Source organism: Vombatus ursinus, unplaced genomic scaffold (assembly GCF_900497805.2).
Source record: "Vombatus ursinus unplaced genomic scaffold, bare-nosed wombat genome assembly UNPS02014785.1, whole genome shotgun sequence".
Classification (NCBI taxonomy): domain Eukaryota; kingdom Metazoa; phylum Chordata; class Mammalia; order Diprotodontia; family Vombatidae; genus Vombatus; species Vombatus ursinus.
The window spans coordinates 12,637,926-12,653,447 of record NW_020954563.1 but is presented as its reverse complement, the minus strand read 5'-3'; the positions used below and the strand labels follow the sequence as shown (position 1 = coordinate 12,653,447).

The 15,522-nt window shown below is 42.5% G+C and overlaps 1 protein-coding gene across 2 annotated transcripts in view; it reads left to right on the top strand.

Moving 5' to 3' along the window:
- Positions 1-10,405, top strand: part of FLT4 (fms related tyrosine kinase 4) — a 104,584-nt gene extending 94,179 nt beyond the window's left edge. The window contains exons 24-30 of one of the 2 annotated variants that reach the window (XM_027867097.1): positions 674-785; positions 2,290-2,389; positions 2,516-2,621; positions 3,580-3,719; positions 4,652-4,772; positions 7,113-7,198; positions 8,416-10,405. In XM_027867097.1, the coding sequence (XP_027722898.1) occupies positions 674-785; positions 2,290-2,389; positions 2,516-2,621; positions 3,580-3,719; positions 4,652-4,772; positions 7,113-7,198; positions 8,416-8,632 (882 nt within the window). In that variant the 3' untranslated portion in view covers positions 8,633-10,405. The remainder of the gene's footprint in view (positions 1-673; positions 786-2,289; positions 2,390-2,515; positions 2,622-3,579; positions 3,720-4,651; positions 4,773-7,112; positions 7,199-8,415) is intronic. The other variant, XM_027867098.1, reaches the window with a different exon arrangement.
- Positions 10,406-15,522: the final 5,117 nt, after the last annotated feature.

The window sequence follows — 15,522 nt, the reverse complement described above, 5'->3', positions numbered from 1 at the left end:
CCACATACAGACAGATATATACAAAACACACAAAGAACAAATACAGAGTAACCTTCTGGGCAGAAGGCACTAGAAGCTGAGAGACCAGAAAGGCTTCATGTAGAAGGGAATGCTTGAGACTTGGAGGATTTGAAGTGGATTGGTGTATTTGAAGAGACAGAGGTGAGGAGGGAAAGCATCCCAGGTATGGGGACAGCCAAAGCAAAAGCACAGAGTCAGGAGATTAAATGCTGTTTGTGAGAAAGTAAGTCAATTTGGCTGCACCATAGAGTTCACATAAAGGAGCATTATGTAATAAGGTTGAAGAGATAGGATAGGGCCGTGAAGACTTTTAAACACCAAGCAGAGGAGCTTATATTTGATCCAATAGGGGGGTCACTTGAGTTTACGGGAGAGAGAAGATAGGGGCAATACGATCAGAGCCATGCTTTGGGTAGTTTGGACAGCTATGTGGTGCAATGGAGAAGGGAGGGTCTTGAGAAATGGAGGACAATTAAAAGGCTTTTGTAGCCAAGGTGAGAGGTGATGAGGGACTGGAACTAGAGTGGTAGAGAGATGGGGACATAGTGAGAGATGTGGAGAACATCCCACTCCTCACCTTTGCATCACCAGTCAGAAGAGAGCGACGTCCCCCTCCCCTCTGCTCCTTTTTGAGCGTCCTTTTATATCACAGGCTCGGCTCCCTCTAAAGTGGATGGCACCAGAAAGCATCTTTGACAAGGTCTATACCACCCAAAGTGATGTATGGTCCTTTGGAGTCTTGCTCTGGGAGATCTTTTCCTTAGGTAAGTACTGAAGGCTGGCTAAGTACCCAGATTCCCAAAGGAAAAGACTGAGAGGCAGAATAAGGAGAATGTGGCTAAATGTCATTCATTCAGACTACAGTTGTGTGGATTGTGTGGCCATAGGCCTGAGCCTTTAATAATAATAGCTAGAATTTCTAGAGAGCTTTAAGATTTATAAAGCACTTTACACAGGTAATCTCATTTAATCCTCACAACAACCCTGAGACATAAATGCTATTATTATCCCCATTTTACAGATGAGAAAACTGAGGTGGAAGAGGGACCCTTGTCCAGGGTCACATAGCAAGAGACCTAGATTGAACTTAAGGCAAATATAGCTAAACCTCATGAATTCAGAGGAGTTGTGGAATGTGGCCTGGGCCTTAGTATCAGCCCTTCCATCATTAAGAGAACATGGAAAGTAGAATGTTAAACTGAAAGAGACTCCATAAAGCACGTAGTCTAAACCCTTCATTTTACAAAGGAGGAAACAATTGGCCCAATGTGTCATAGCATGTTAGCAAAAACTGGGTCATATGTGGTGTGGTGGAAAAAGCATTGTGAGCTTGGGGCAAATCATTTTATCTACTTCTCTGGGTCTCAGTTTCTTCTTCTGTAAAATGAGTAGTCTGGATGGACCAAGGTGACCCTAAGGTCTCTTCTGGGTCTCAATCTATGATTCTACAATCCTGCCAGTTATAAACCTATGATCCTATGACTAGACTCTAAGTCTCAGCCCAGCCCTTTTCCCTCTATAAGACAGGGAGTAAAAACTAAAAGAATTATTGGAAGGCAGTGTGACAAAATATAGATAGCTCTGGATGTAAAGCCAAAATTTTAAGCAGCATTTGAATCCCAGACTCTGCCACCTACTACCTGTGTGATTTTGGGCAAGATACTTATCCTCTCGGGACCTCAGTTTCCTCAACTCTAAAACAAGGAAGTTGAAATAGATGACTTCCGAAGTCTTTTCCAGGCCTAAATCTATGAGTCTCTGATGAGCAAGGTTACAAGGAAAATGTTTAAATATTTAAGGTTCAAACTATCTTCATACATGATCAAACCCTCATTTACATAAAACTAATGATGCTGTAGTAATGAAACAGTCTCACGATTAGAGCATCTCCCCAAGGGCCTTTCAGGGTCAGATCTAAATGAATGAACTTTGGCAGACTGGTTTGAAATCATCAGGAAAGGTAGAAAATATGAGCAGTGTTTTTAGAAAATATCACAATTCAGACTTCTCTGGCCTGTCCCTTGTTAGTCCAAGTCAGTGAGGCGGGTCTGAGTTCTCTTGGCACCTCAGGGCTGCTTGGGAGGCAGAAGCACCATGGTATGGCATGCAAGGAGTTCTGATGGCAAGAAGGAAGGGGAGTGGCAGCAAACCCCACAGAGGAAAAGAAAGCCACTTACTGCCCACTGACCTAGAGAGGAACCCTCTAGTATATTCTTGTGTCTTGACTATTCTTCCTGTTCTCAACCACCTTTGTGTGTGGCCACCTAGGGGCCTCTCCCTACCCTGGTGTGCACATCAATGAAGAATTCTGCCAAAGGCTGAAGGATGGCACGCGGATGAGAGCTCCAGAGTACGCCACAGCAGAAATGTAAGTTTCTCACCTCCACCCCAAAACTTATCCCCATCTTTCTGGAGAATTAGGCCACTGCTTAACCACATACTGAGACAAGGGAAAGAAATATGGGAAAAAACATGTTTGGTTTCCCTTTAACAGCCGCCACATCATGCTGAGTTGCTGGTCAGGAGACCCCAAGGAGAGGCCGGCATTCTCTGACCTGGTGGAGATCCTGGGAGATCTGCTTCAGGAAAATGTACAGCAGGTGAATCCATATTTTTCTCCATGCCTGGACCTGCTGGGTCCTGCCTACCTGGGGATTGCTTTCAGAGATGAATCCCTTTTTCACCTAACACATATTACTTCTTTCCACTTTATCAGAGAGAAGAAGAAATTGTGTATCTTTGGTCTGTCTGTGTGTGGGTGTGCGTGTTGATATGAATGTATGTGCTCATCGATGGACATGTGTATATGTGTGTTATACACATATGCACATACACATGTGTCTATGAGTCTTGTGTGTTTGTATAGTATACATATTGATGTGATATACTTGCTGATCAGTGTGTATGTGTGTGCATATGTTATATAAGTGGCTTAGTATATATTTAGGTCATTGTATGGATGTGCATGTACATATGTTCATGCTTATTGATAAATGCTTTTACTTCTTTATCACCTATAGAGAGATGGCCAGTAATCTACCCTTATCTAGAAAGAGAAATAACTCTCTCTCTCTCTCTCTTTTTTTTTTTAGATACAGGGATTACATTAAATGCTTTTCCTTTTCTCTTTCCTTTCCTGATACCTCCCTTGGCCCATCAATTTAAGTAGCCTTAGCATTTGCTCTGGTACTAAATAGATGAAAGTTCTCTTGCAGAAGTCAATCAACAAGCATTTATTAAGCACCTGCTTGAGACACAGCGCTGTGCTAGGTATTGGGGTTACAAAGACTAAAATAAAACAACCCCTGATAATGTGATACCGCCAGAAGGTATTGGACAATTAGATCAAAAGCAGAGAGGAAGCAGTTAGGATGTTATAGTAGCTCCCAGGCATTGAGAAAGCCCTAGAACAGATGACTTCTTAAGGGTCCTTCCGTAGTATTGGCCTAGGACTTTCATTTGCTTTACACCTCAGCTGCAGGCCTGTGGATCAGGATAGACAATGTGCTCAGCATCAGACGCTCCACATCTTTGACATAACCGATGCTTTCTCTCCAGGAGGGAAAGGACTACATTCCCCTGAATGACTCTCAGAGCTCAGAGGATGACGGCTTCTCTCAGGGGCCTTCTGCTGCCCATCACAACTTGGATGCAGAAGAATATGACCTGAGACTCCATTGCCATAGTTTAGCAGCAAGGTCAGTTCCCTCTCTAGGGATGAGGGGATACAATGAGGTGAAATGCAATAACAGTCTAAAAACAGGCAGCTTATGTTTTTGGTTTTTTGGTTTTGGTTTGGTTTTGTTTTGGTTTTTTTGCTTTTTGGTGAGGCAATCAGGGTTAAGTCACTTGCCCGGGATCACACAACTAGTAAGTGTCGAGTGTCTGAGGTCAAATTTGAACTCAGGTCCTCCTGACTCCAAGGCCAGAGTTCTACCCACTGTGCCACCTAGCTGCCCCAACAAGCATTTTTTAAGTTCCTACTGTATACCAGACACTGTGCTAAGCACTGAGCTTTGGAGACAGTGCTCATAGGTTAGAATCCCACCTGTGTTGCTTGTTATCTCTACAACCTTGGGCAAGTCACAGAGTCAGAATCACAGGATTTTGGAGTTGCAAGAGGCGTCAAAGACCATCTAATTCAAACCAAACTTGAATAAGACCCGCCCCCTTGAAAACTTTCTCAAGAAATATTCAGTTTCATATATAAAATTAAATAGGTGGGTTGGATGACCTGTAAGGTCCACTCCATCTTTAAAATCCCACCATCCTAAGTCCAACAGAGACATCTCCAAGTCTACTAAAGAGATCACCATCCATCCTTCATCCTTCAGTCCTCCTGCTTACCAGAGCAGTTAACACTATTTGTTTGCTTAAGAAATTATTCCAGGAGCAAAAATGCTCTGCCTTCTACCGTAAGGATGGAAAAGTGACCCCACGGAAGGTATTCCCCTTGGCCCCCCTTGTCCTCCTCCAGCTGCACAACTCTTTAGCTGCCAGGGGCTTACCCACACATGGGCAAGGAACAAAACGGGAGCTTTTAGGGGGCTTAGGACATTTAGTATTGTGGTCAACTTGGGTTTTCCAATAATGTCTTCAGCCTAAGAGAATGTATTTTTGTTTTAAATAGATACTATAACTGTGTATCATTTCCGAGTTGTTTGACTGGAGGGAATCAAATCAGGTGTCCATCCAGAATAAAAACCTTTGAAGAATTTCCAATGACTCATACATCTTCTAAAGCACATCCGGTAAGTGGAGGCAGAGGGAAGAGAAATTGGGCTTTAGATTTATGAAAGGTCAGGAAATGCCTATTTGGAAATAGAGATAAGGCCTTTCGCAGCAAACAAGTGTCTCAGAATTTGGAAATAAAGATTGAAGTCCCAAATAGCAGTAAGGAAACAGTAACTGCCAGCAGAGTTCTCAGACCTGCTATACAAAGTGATTTCTATTTACAAAAGGCCTGCACCCCCTCCTGCTGTGGAGGTCAGGGATTATAAGGTCAACACCACCAGCTCTGTCTCAGTCTCTCTGGAGTGTTCTGAGCCCCAAAAGAGTATCCCCCTGGAAACAACAGTCTTTCACCCTGTCCCTGTGGCCTTCTCTTCCAACTCTCATCCTGCAGAGAGGGTATCTCATTCTGACCCCACGAATGGAGTCCACTAGTGACCAAGTCCTAATCTTCATTTCTAAAGGATGCCTTTAGATCAAATGATCATTCCAGACCCTCCCAGGATGGAGTCCAATGGCTCACTCAGATCAGAATTCAGTCTTGGAAAGCCATTTTCTTCTACCATGATGAATTATATCCATAGACTAATGATTTACTTTAAAAGTAGGAGGAAAGGGAAGGTGAAGAGATATTTCTATATTAATAAATAAGGACAATGGAGAGGAGAAAGGCAGAGAATCTAGTTGGAGCTGGCCCAGGCCTTGGCGTCGGAAGACCTGGGTTGGAGTCCGTTAATGCTTATTAGCTAGGGACAAGTCATTTCCTCTGTAATGTGGAGAGATAATACCTGTCTTCCTAATTCATGGAGTAATTGTGAGGAAAGAAATGTGGGCTGTTATGACAAAAAGTATCTCAGGCTGTCTCAGAAAAAACCTTTTTTTGGGGGGTGAGTCCTAAGCCTTTGAATAGCTCCCTTCCTCCCTTGTGTTACCACCAGATTATCCTGGAACCAGAATTTGGTCGAGCTTTCTGCATCAAGTTAACAAGTATTCATTAAACACTTGCTATGTGCCAGGCACTGTGCTAAGTGCTGGGGATATAAAGAAAAGTAAAAGATAGCCCCTGCCCTCAAGGAGCTCACGGTCTAATGAGAAACAGCATTCAAACAGCTACAAATGATCTACAGATGGGATAATTTTGAATGAATCTCAGAGGAGGGAGGGAAGGAGGGAGGGTACTAGCTTTAAGAGGGATCAAGAGAACTTTCCTGTAGAAGGTGAGAGTTTAGCCGAGACCTGAAGGATATCAGGGAAACTGAGAGGCAGAGATGAAGAGGGAGGGTGTTCCAGGCATCCATGACAGCCAGAGAAAATGCCCCAGGTTGGGAAATGTGGCAAGGATTGTGTGAGGAATAGCTAGAAGGCCAGAGTCATTCAATCATAGAATTCATGTATTATTAAGTAGAAGAAGATTGGAAAGGTAGGATGGGGCCAGTTATGAAAGGCTTTAAAAATCGTCTAGAATATTTTATATTTCATCCTGGAGAGACTTGAGGCAGAAAGACCAACCAGCAGGCTTCTGCAATAGTCCAGGAAAGGAAAGAAGAAGGAAGGAAGGAAGGAAGGAAGGAAGGAAGGAAAGAAAGGAGGAAGGGAGGAAGGAAGGAAGGAAGGGAAGAAGGAAGGAAGGAAGGAAGGAAAGGAGGAAGGAAGGAAGGAACGAAGGAAAGGAAAGAAGGAAGGGAGGGAAGGAGGTGGAGAGAGGAAGAAAAAAAGCATTCATTCAGTACATACTATGTGCACAGTACTGTGCTAAATGTTGAGGATACAAATAGAAAATGAAGACAAACCCTCTTCTCTAGGAGCGCACTTTCTAATAAGGGGACGATACATATAGAAAGTTTCAGCCTCAAGTCAGATGGAGAAGTCCTATGGTCCTTAAGGTGCAGCAGCAAAGCAGATGGTAATACATTTTCATACCATCTACATTGACAAAGCTAAATCCATTTCTGAGGTTGAGTCATTTGAGAGTGCCCTGTGACTTTTGTCTTTGTATCTTAGCACAGTGCCTGATTATTTAGCATTTCATGATGCTTGCTGACTGATTGTCTGATGGCCTGACCCAAAAAGTAGAAAGAACACTGTCTCTGAAGCCCAAGGCCCCTTCGTTCAGATACCACCTCTGATAATTACTATTTTAACCTTAGGAAAGCCACTACAACTACCTGGGCCTCAGTTTCCCTTTCTATAACTAGATAGTCTCTGAGGCCCCCCCAGCTGTCGATTTGTGATTTCCTGATCCTTTCATGAAATGGGCGCTCCTTGCCTTTCTTCCCCACGTGTACTTCTGTGTAGAGTTGTTTGAGGAGACAAACCAAAACCTATAAGAAGGATGAAGCTTGCTTCCTCTTTTTCTATAGGAAAACCAAACTGATAGTGGAATGGTCTTGGCCTCTGAAGAATTTGAGAGGATAGAAAACAGACACAGAAAAGAAGGGGGATTCAGGTAACTGCAATTCACCAGCCCTGAATATGTTCTTCTTTGTCTACATCGTAGTCAGTGATAGACTTCCAAGTCTGAGCAGCAGAGGATCCTCTCTCGCTGAACATGGTCCCCTCTCCGACTATATAAAGAGGGTAACTCAATTCAACTCAGCAAATTTTTTTTTTAATTAAGTTTTATTCATGCTTTTTGTCTTTTCATCATGGTCACTCTCCACTGAGCAAATCAAATCCTCCCTCCCTGTGATAAAGAAAAACAAGTAAGCAAAAACATCTGCAGATATCTGATATTTTATCCTAGTAGCCCCTACCTCCCTGATATACGGGAGAAGGTATGTTTCATTGTTTCCAGCATCTTCATGATGTTTTTCCCATAACTTAGGTCAACACAATAGATTTGTTTATCTGTTGTGTATGTGATACTGTTTTTTTAAAAAAAAAAAACAAAAGCACAGGACATCAGACACTAGCTGTGTGATGCTGAGCATATCACTTAACCTCTCTGGGCCTGTTTCCTCATTGATAAAATGAAGGGTTTGGACTCACTGGCCTTTAATATCCCTTCTAGCTCTAAATCTGAGATCCTATGAAATTCAATGAGAGCAACTATGCAAATAGAGAAAGAAAAAAAGGGGGGAAATGATACTTTGTACTTATAATGACCAAGTTTGGTAGCAGAGGAAAGATGAGAAAATACAATCCTCTCCCTTCTTTGCAGAGGTGGGGGAACACTGGGTACAGAACATTACATGTACCACATGAACAGTTGATATATTGTGAACTTTTTCCTCCCCTTCTCTTTTATGCTTCATTATGAGGGATGACTCTGGGTAGGAGATCAAGGAATGGAATAGTGAGAAATTAAAGTAATATAAATATAAGATAGTAGTACCTTCTAAAAAGTTTCTATTTTAAAAAAAAAGACACTAAGATAAGCAGGCAAAGGAGCTAGGACATTTTCCTCTATGCGGCAGAGAGCCACTGAAGATTCTGAGGGTTCTTCTGAGCAGATTTTTAAGGAATGTGATCACATTAAGCTGGCAGCCATGCTGAATGGATTGGAGAAGCCAGACGGGCACATTTCCTGCTGAATGGCATGTTCCACCATTGTCTTCAAGGGCACAGTCTTCACTTTAGTGTCCTACCCTTTGAGTCCAAGAAGTTTAGATGAATCTGAACCAACTGGGAAAGTCTTAAGCTCCTCTTCTCTTTCTTTTGCAGCTGTAAAGGCTCTGGTAAAAACATGGATCAGACAGGAGAGCAATTAGCCCTGAGAGGCAGATGTCGGCCATCCTACCAGATACCAACTGCCGGTCAGACATTTTATAACAGTGAATATGGGGACCTGTCAGAACCCTCTGAGGATGGCGGCTCAACCCCTCCAGGAGAGGCAGCTAGTCCCCCAGTCCTCCAAGCCTCCTTCTCAGATCAGTATTAAAGAAGTGATCAAACCACAGAGACACCTGGGGGTGTGTTTTGGGGGGGGGGTGTGGTATGACCAAGTCATTGGCAGTGGAGGAAGGGGAAATGCTTAAGATCGAACTATTTGCCTGCCTAATACGTGAAACAAGAATGAGGAGTCTTTGGAGGCAATTTGAGGAAAGACCTGGTAGTTGCCAAGCTTCTCTGTCTTGGAGTTCTTCCTGATTTACTGTTTCCCTGGATTTTTCAATTACTCCTAGAGGGGAGTAATTTTTGCTCAGCAAAATAGAAAACAAATACCAGAAACTCAACAACTGCAGCACTAACACAGCGTGTCCACAGCCTGAACAGACACCACAGTGTTCAGGCAGACAAGGAAGACCAGGGACCTTTCTAGACTCCAGCAAAACAAGCCAACCCTTCAGAAATGCCCCGGCCCCTTCTCCATCATAATATCCTTTTGTATATGACCCAGGATGCTTCTTATGAGGAGATACTGCCTATAGGAGACATGGATATCTTCGTTGCTATCTTAAAATGGCAAATTAGGAATTTCTGTGACTTGGGAAAGAAAAAGACCTTTGTTTTCTGTTCACCCTGCTAATTCATATCACAACTGGCCATTCCATACCACGTGGACAGTCATCTTGGCAGTGACAAATATGTTATTAAAGATAGCTAAATCGAGACTGCATTAACTTGTCGTGAATGTTTGCTGGAAAGAAGACAGATCCTATCCAAAGAGATGGAATTTTGCATGTGCAAATTTAGGGACAGTTTTCACCACAACCAAGAGCTTCCTTTCAACAAACTTCAGAGCAGAAACAGAGCCTGGAAAAGCATATCTGAATCCAAACAGCTATTGTAACTCAGAAACAAAACATCAAATACCATTACAACATGAAAGTTTCTAACAAAAAGATTTCTAATGTAAAAAAAAATTTTTAGTAGTCCTGGATGTAACAAAATTTCAGCACAACAAAAGACTCCAAACAGAGTTTGTTGTAACAAAATCTGTCCCAGCAGTCAGGATACCAAAAAGAAGTTCCCAAAGTTATGCCTCATTCACAGAGGCCCCAATCAAGCTTCTGGCCTCATTTCCTATGGATGAGGTCTTGAGCTCCATCCACTATGGTGTTCAGAAAGGTGATGCTCTAATGAGGAAACACTGTCATCTGGAACCAATGAAACCTTAGAGGCATCTGAAAGCCATCCTGAGAACCAAGACTCCTCTCCTCTCTCACTCCCCCACCTCCTTCTTATCTCCTCTCCCCTCCATCTTCTTATGGACCGAGGAGACCATCGCAAAATGTCTTTACAGAAGCCCACCAGGAACATTCACAGAGAGACCTTAAGAACAAACACTCTGTGGGTTTTCTTTCATCTCCTCCAATGTCACATGGTCTTTTTCCACCTGGAATTCCAGAACGTTCCTTCTCAGAAGATATTCCCTTTACCCTCCCATACTCTCCATGCCATAATGAGTGCTTGCGGGACAGGCTTCTGTGTATAGAACTAAAGGTTTTGTTATATCTGATATCCTTCCTCCAGATTATATTTTTACTTTATAACGCATTGAATACATTTATTCTGAGTCTATAACCCTCATTGTCTGTATGTTTTCTATACTGATTGGCAACTGGTGGATTGGCTAAGAGATCACATTTTTTAATCACTGTCAAGGTTTGCTGGAATGGAAGCATAACTCTTGTCTGCTTAGTGACGTTGATGATTTGTGTGGAAAGTGATACGATGACATTCTTCTCCAAAATACATATGAATGGCATAATCACTGCCTTTTGATGTTAGCTCCTCTTCTACTTGCATACACAAGAATGTACTAAGTGTGGGGGGGGGAACCACCTTTTAAAAACATGTTTTTTTAGGGGGCAGCTAGGTGGCACAGTGGATAGAGCACCAGCCCTGAAGTCAGGAGGACCAGAGTTCAAATCTGGCCTCAGACCAAACACTTGACACTTACTAGCTGTGTGACCTTGGGCAAGTCACTTAACCCTAATTGCCTTACAAAAATGTTTTTTTGAAAGTACTAAGCAATTGTTGCAAGATAACTTGAAAGTTAAGTCACTTGCCCAGGGTCACACAATAGGTATCAGAGACAGGTCTTCCTAACCTTGAGGTCAATTCTCTATCCATTACACCAACAAACACAATTTCCAAGATATACACAAAGTAAACAGGAAATGATTTTGAGAGGGAGGAAGCACTAGCAGCTGGGAAAGAGGGCAGGGGGGACAGAGATCAAGAAAGCCTTCAGATTTGAAACCAGCCTTACTCATTCTAAAGGGTCAAGGTCTGGAGTAAAATAGGAATGTCAGTCTTTTGCTCAATACAATCACCCCTGACATGCATGTGATACTTACTCAAATGAAAATGTTAAACATACATTGCATTACAAAAGGAACACTGTCTCCATACACTTCCCCAACTCTCTGCAGCCTGGGCCACGTAGCCCTGCCTTGGATGCAGAATGGTTCAGCAGAAGCACAGGAGTGGGAGCTTTGAAACCCTGGATCTAGATGTGCTGCCTAATGGGAAGCCCATTACAACTGAAACTTACTTATTAAGCATTTACAGGCACCCAGCAGGGGGCATAGTGCACAAAACAAACCTTATTCCTGCCCCTGGGAGAACTTAAAGGCTTAAAATCTTCTGGGTTTTTAGGATTCAACTCCCTACCTCCAACTGATAGAAATGTCAGATCACCAGACTCTTATTTTCATGGGGAATCCCACCTTGGATCCACCCCATACATCTCTATTGTTTGTCCTTCATTCTCAAAGAGGACCATGACATCTGCCATGACGTGCAAGTGAATTGGATTTAAGTGAGGGAGGGTTGTGCAAAGTCACCAACCTCACTTTCACCTCTGAAGCCCTCTGGGCCCAGTGGACTGGAGATGGCCCTGCTCATACATCTGTACATCCTGAGTGTACCCTTCAGTATCCTGAAACTCCCAGGAGCTATGCCAGGAAGGTGGCAGACGCCTGCCACACCCAACTGCTGGAGATGAATTGGCCTTACAGAGAAGACAACTAAGTGGGTGTCATAGGGGAAGGAGACATCACAGGATGAATTTCAAATACTTAAAACTGTGTCACATGGGAGAGGGATTAGATTAATTCTTCTTGTCCCTAAAGAATAGAACTAGAAATAAGCAAGCAAGTTTTTCTTCAGCAAAATGCTAAGTGCTATGGATATGAATATGAAAGTGACAGTCACTTCCTTTAAGGTTCTTACCTTCTATGTTTTTCTCCACATGTTACTTTTCTAATATCTGTATTGGGGGATACACCATGCTCACAGATAAGTCTGCTTAGGATCGGGGGAAGGGTGCACTTAAAATGGAGGGAGTTAGGAAAGGCATCTTGAGCTGAGTCTAGACGGGAGCTAAGGATTCCAAGAAATGAGAATTGAAAGGGAGAGAGGAGGCAAAGGTGAAGAGGAAAGAAAGCAATGGTGGGGCTAGGTGGGGAGTTACAAAGAAGCAAATTTAGGAGTGATAGAACAACTTCCTAACAACTTACACCGTCCCAAAGTACAGCAGCTGCCTAAGGAGGTAGTAGGTTCCCTATCACTGAAGTCCCTCAAGCAAAAGATGGATGACCCCTTAACACATATACCTGGAAGGCATTTTTGTTCACATAAGGGTTTGAATAGATGCTTCTGAGGACCGTTCCAACTCTGAAGTTCTCTGACTCTGCAGCAAAGAAATTAAGGCACTCAAACTTAACTTTTAAATTGGAGTTCCCAGGTTTCACAATGGCTGTGAGGCCAACCTGGGTGCCATTTTTTTCAGGTTGGTTTATCAGGTAAAGCAAATTTTGCAACAGATCTAGTAGAAGAAAGGTGATGTCAGGTTTGCAAAGAAGAGATTGCCCTATCCAGAGCACCTTTCCTGGTGCCCATTAGGGCCAGGGTGTAGGATACCCAGGATATGGATGGATTGACCAAGATGACTAGGTCTGATTGGGTATCATACCTGTGATGCATCAGTCTAAGCCTAGATCAGGAAGCTGAGGTCAGAGGCTGGAAGGAAAAGCTTCCTGGAGAACACTTAATGGGTCCACAAGGCTCATTAGAGAGCCAAAAAAATTCTAGCCCAAAGCTTTTGATTATGTGGCTATGATTTCCCAGAGAGAAAAGAGTTTGCTTCAACCCCACCCTCCCAGAAGAGCCTTCAGGTCCATCTCTGAGAGGAAAGCAGGACAGATTGCGGAGGAAGGTAGGAGGCTGAGTGCTAGGTCTAGACAGGCAGAGGGGCTCCTGAGGCAGAGACCCCAATTTCCTTGGTTTCTGAGTATTCATCTAACCTAGGCCCAAGGCAATGGAAAGTCATGAAAGTGACCATAGGCTTCAAGACTTCAAGACCAGATTCTATCAGTACAGGTTGGTCTTCACCATCCTGACACAGACCTCAGATGTCTTTGTGAACTTTGGTGGTTAAAAAACAAACAAACAAAAAAGTCTAGTTATCATTTTTTTTGTTGATGCACCTCTCCAAACTTAGCTAGATTCCATGGTTTCACACAGAATCTTCTTTTTATGCATGCTCTTCTGTGTGTATGGAAATATTCTCTTTATGTTTAAGTTCAGAATTTTTAAAAATTAAATTAAAATTTTAAAATACAAACTTCAGCTAGGCAGGTTCTCAGAGAATAGCCACAGTAAGCCACTGACCCATGCTTAAAACTTTTCTACCCTGGTAGGCCCCCTACAGAGTGTGCTAGCCTATGTTACCACCGCCTTGGAGAACTCAGGGTCACCTCCATGACAAGATGAGAAGAACCTCAGTGACGGGGGACCTCTGTATTGCATATTAGTGTCATCATGGACACCGACTGTAGCAGAAACAAGCAAGCATACCTGAGCCCCTTCGAGGTGCCAGAAACAATGCCAAGTGTTATGTACACGTAGGGGAAACTGGGAAGTTCTATAGATAGGCAATAATATTGCCACACTTAAGAGTACCAGCGAAATCTGCCCTTTGAGTCTCAGCTGCCTTCTGAAGTTGGTGAATTTTCTGTGAAGGGCTCATATAAGCCAGTTACAGTTTAGAAGATAGCAGATTCTGAACACAGTGTGACTTGTAAGGACAGGCATCTGTTGCCTGAAGTCCTCCTTCAGTTCCAGCGGTGGCAAGGTGGGGTCTGCAACTTTGTAGGTAGGGCTGTGCGTTTGTAACCCTGTAAAAAAAAAAAAAATGTGTTCCTCCTCAGAAAGAACTACCTCCTTTGGTCATAGGTAGAGTTGGAAGAAGCCACAAGATCAAAGATGAAGAGCTGGCAGGGACCTTAGAGGCCGTCAAAGTCAACCCTCTCATTACAGATGAGGAAATGGAGGCTCAGAAACGTTCACGGCGTCATAGGCCTAGAGTTAGAAAGAATCTCAGGGGCCATTAAATCCAGTCCCTTCGTTTTCCAAATGATTAAACTGAGGCCGAGAAATGTTAAGTGTTAAAGTTTCATAGGTTGTTTTTTTTTTTTATCCTGACAACAGCTCTGTGAAGTATGTGCCATTTTCCCCATTTCATATAAGAAACAGCCTGAAAGAAGTAACGCGACTTCCTAGGGTCACAGCTAGTAGGTATCTGAGGGAGGATTTGAACCCGTCTTTCCTACTCTAAGTCAAACCTCTAGCCACCATTTACTTTGCTGTCTCCTGTCTCTTGCCTTCAAATTTAACTCTTTCCATTGTACCAGGCTGCTCTGGAGCCGGGTTCTCTACAGGCAACTACATGGCAACAATACCATAGACAAATTCCCCTTCTAGGGATCAGCCGGCCCAGGCACGGGGATTGGCCTGCCTGCTAATTGAGAAGATGCTGGTCACTATTGTTTAGAAACAACCTTGTTTAAGTTCCACAGGAGTCTCAAGCACTTTGCCTTGCATGTAGTTGACTCGTAATAACTGATTGGTTGAAGGATTTTTAAAAACCCTAAGGTGAGTGGAAGTAAAGCAGATATGAGACCATCCCCTGGACAAGAATGATCAGATGAAGCATAGACCTGAAGAGCTGGGAAGGACCTAAAAGCTCATCTAGCTCCGCCATTAAACTGAACTAGGACATTGTTTCCCAAAGTTTTTTGGTTCCTCTAACTCCTCTCACCAACAACAATCAAAAGGATATGTTATGAACCCCAAGGTAATTTAATATGCTACTCATAATATTCCTTTAGATTTCCTCATTAAGTGCTTATGATAACTACAATGATAACTTTTGCCTCCCTCAAAAGCTCCAAATAAAAATTTGTTGTATAATTATTAGATTTATCTTTTGTATCATAATATATTTACTATATAATCATAGAATATAAATTTTATTCTACCTATAATTGTGAAAACTCAACATAAAAATTATAAAACTAATTATAAAATAATTATGAATGTTTTATGTGACATCCTACAAGAATTAAAAGAAGAAATCTAAGAAGACCTCATATGCTTACTATTATGCTTATAGTAACATAATTGGGCAATTATTTACTGCTTACAGTGCTATTTAAGAATTTTTAGCTTGAACGCCCATGAGATTCTCAGACTATTAACCAGCAACCATGGAACTAGATGAACTCATTTAATTTGGGTCTTCCTACTGCCAAGTTCCACATTCCCCCATCTTCTCTACAGCCTCCTTTGAGATTTTTGCATCAGGGTGAAAACACCTGGGAAATAAAAACTTATGTTTTCTCTGACTAGAAGCCAAGATGGAAAAATATCCACACAACTGATAAAATTCAAGAAAGTTTAATGGAAAAGAAGTTAAGTATTGGTGTCATTCTTTAAGAACTTGTGACTTCATTGGGTACAGTGCTCCCTCCACTAGTACCTATGGCAACTTCTCTGTGACTTAGTGGGGGTCTTTGAGAATTGCTGTGGCTGAAAAAA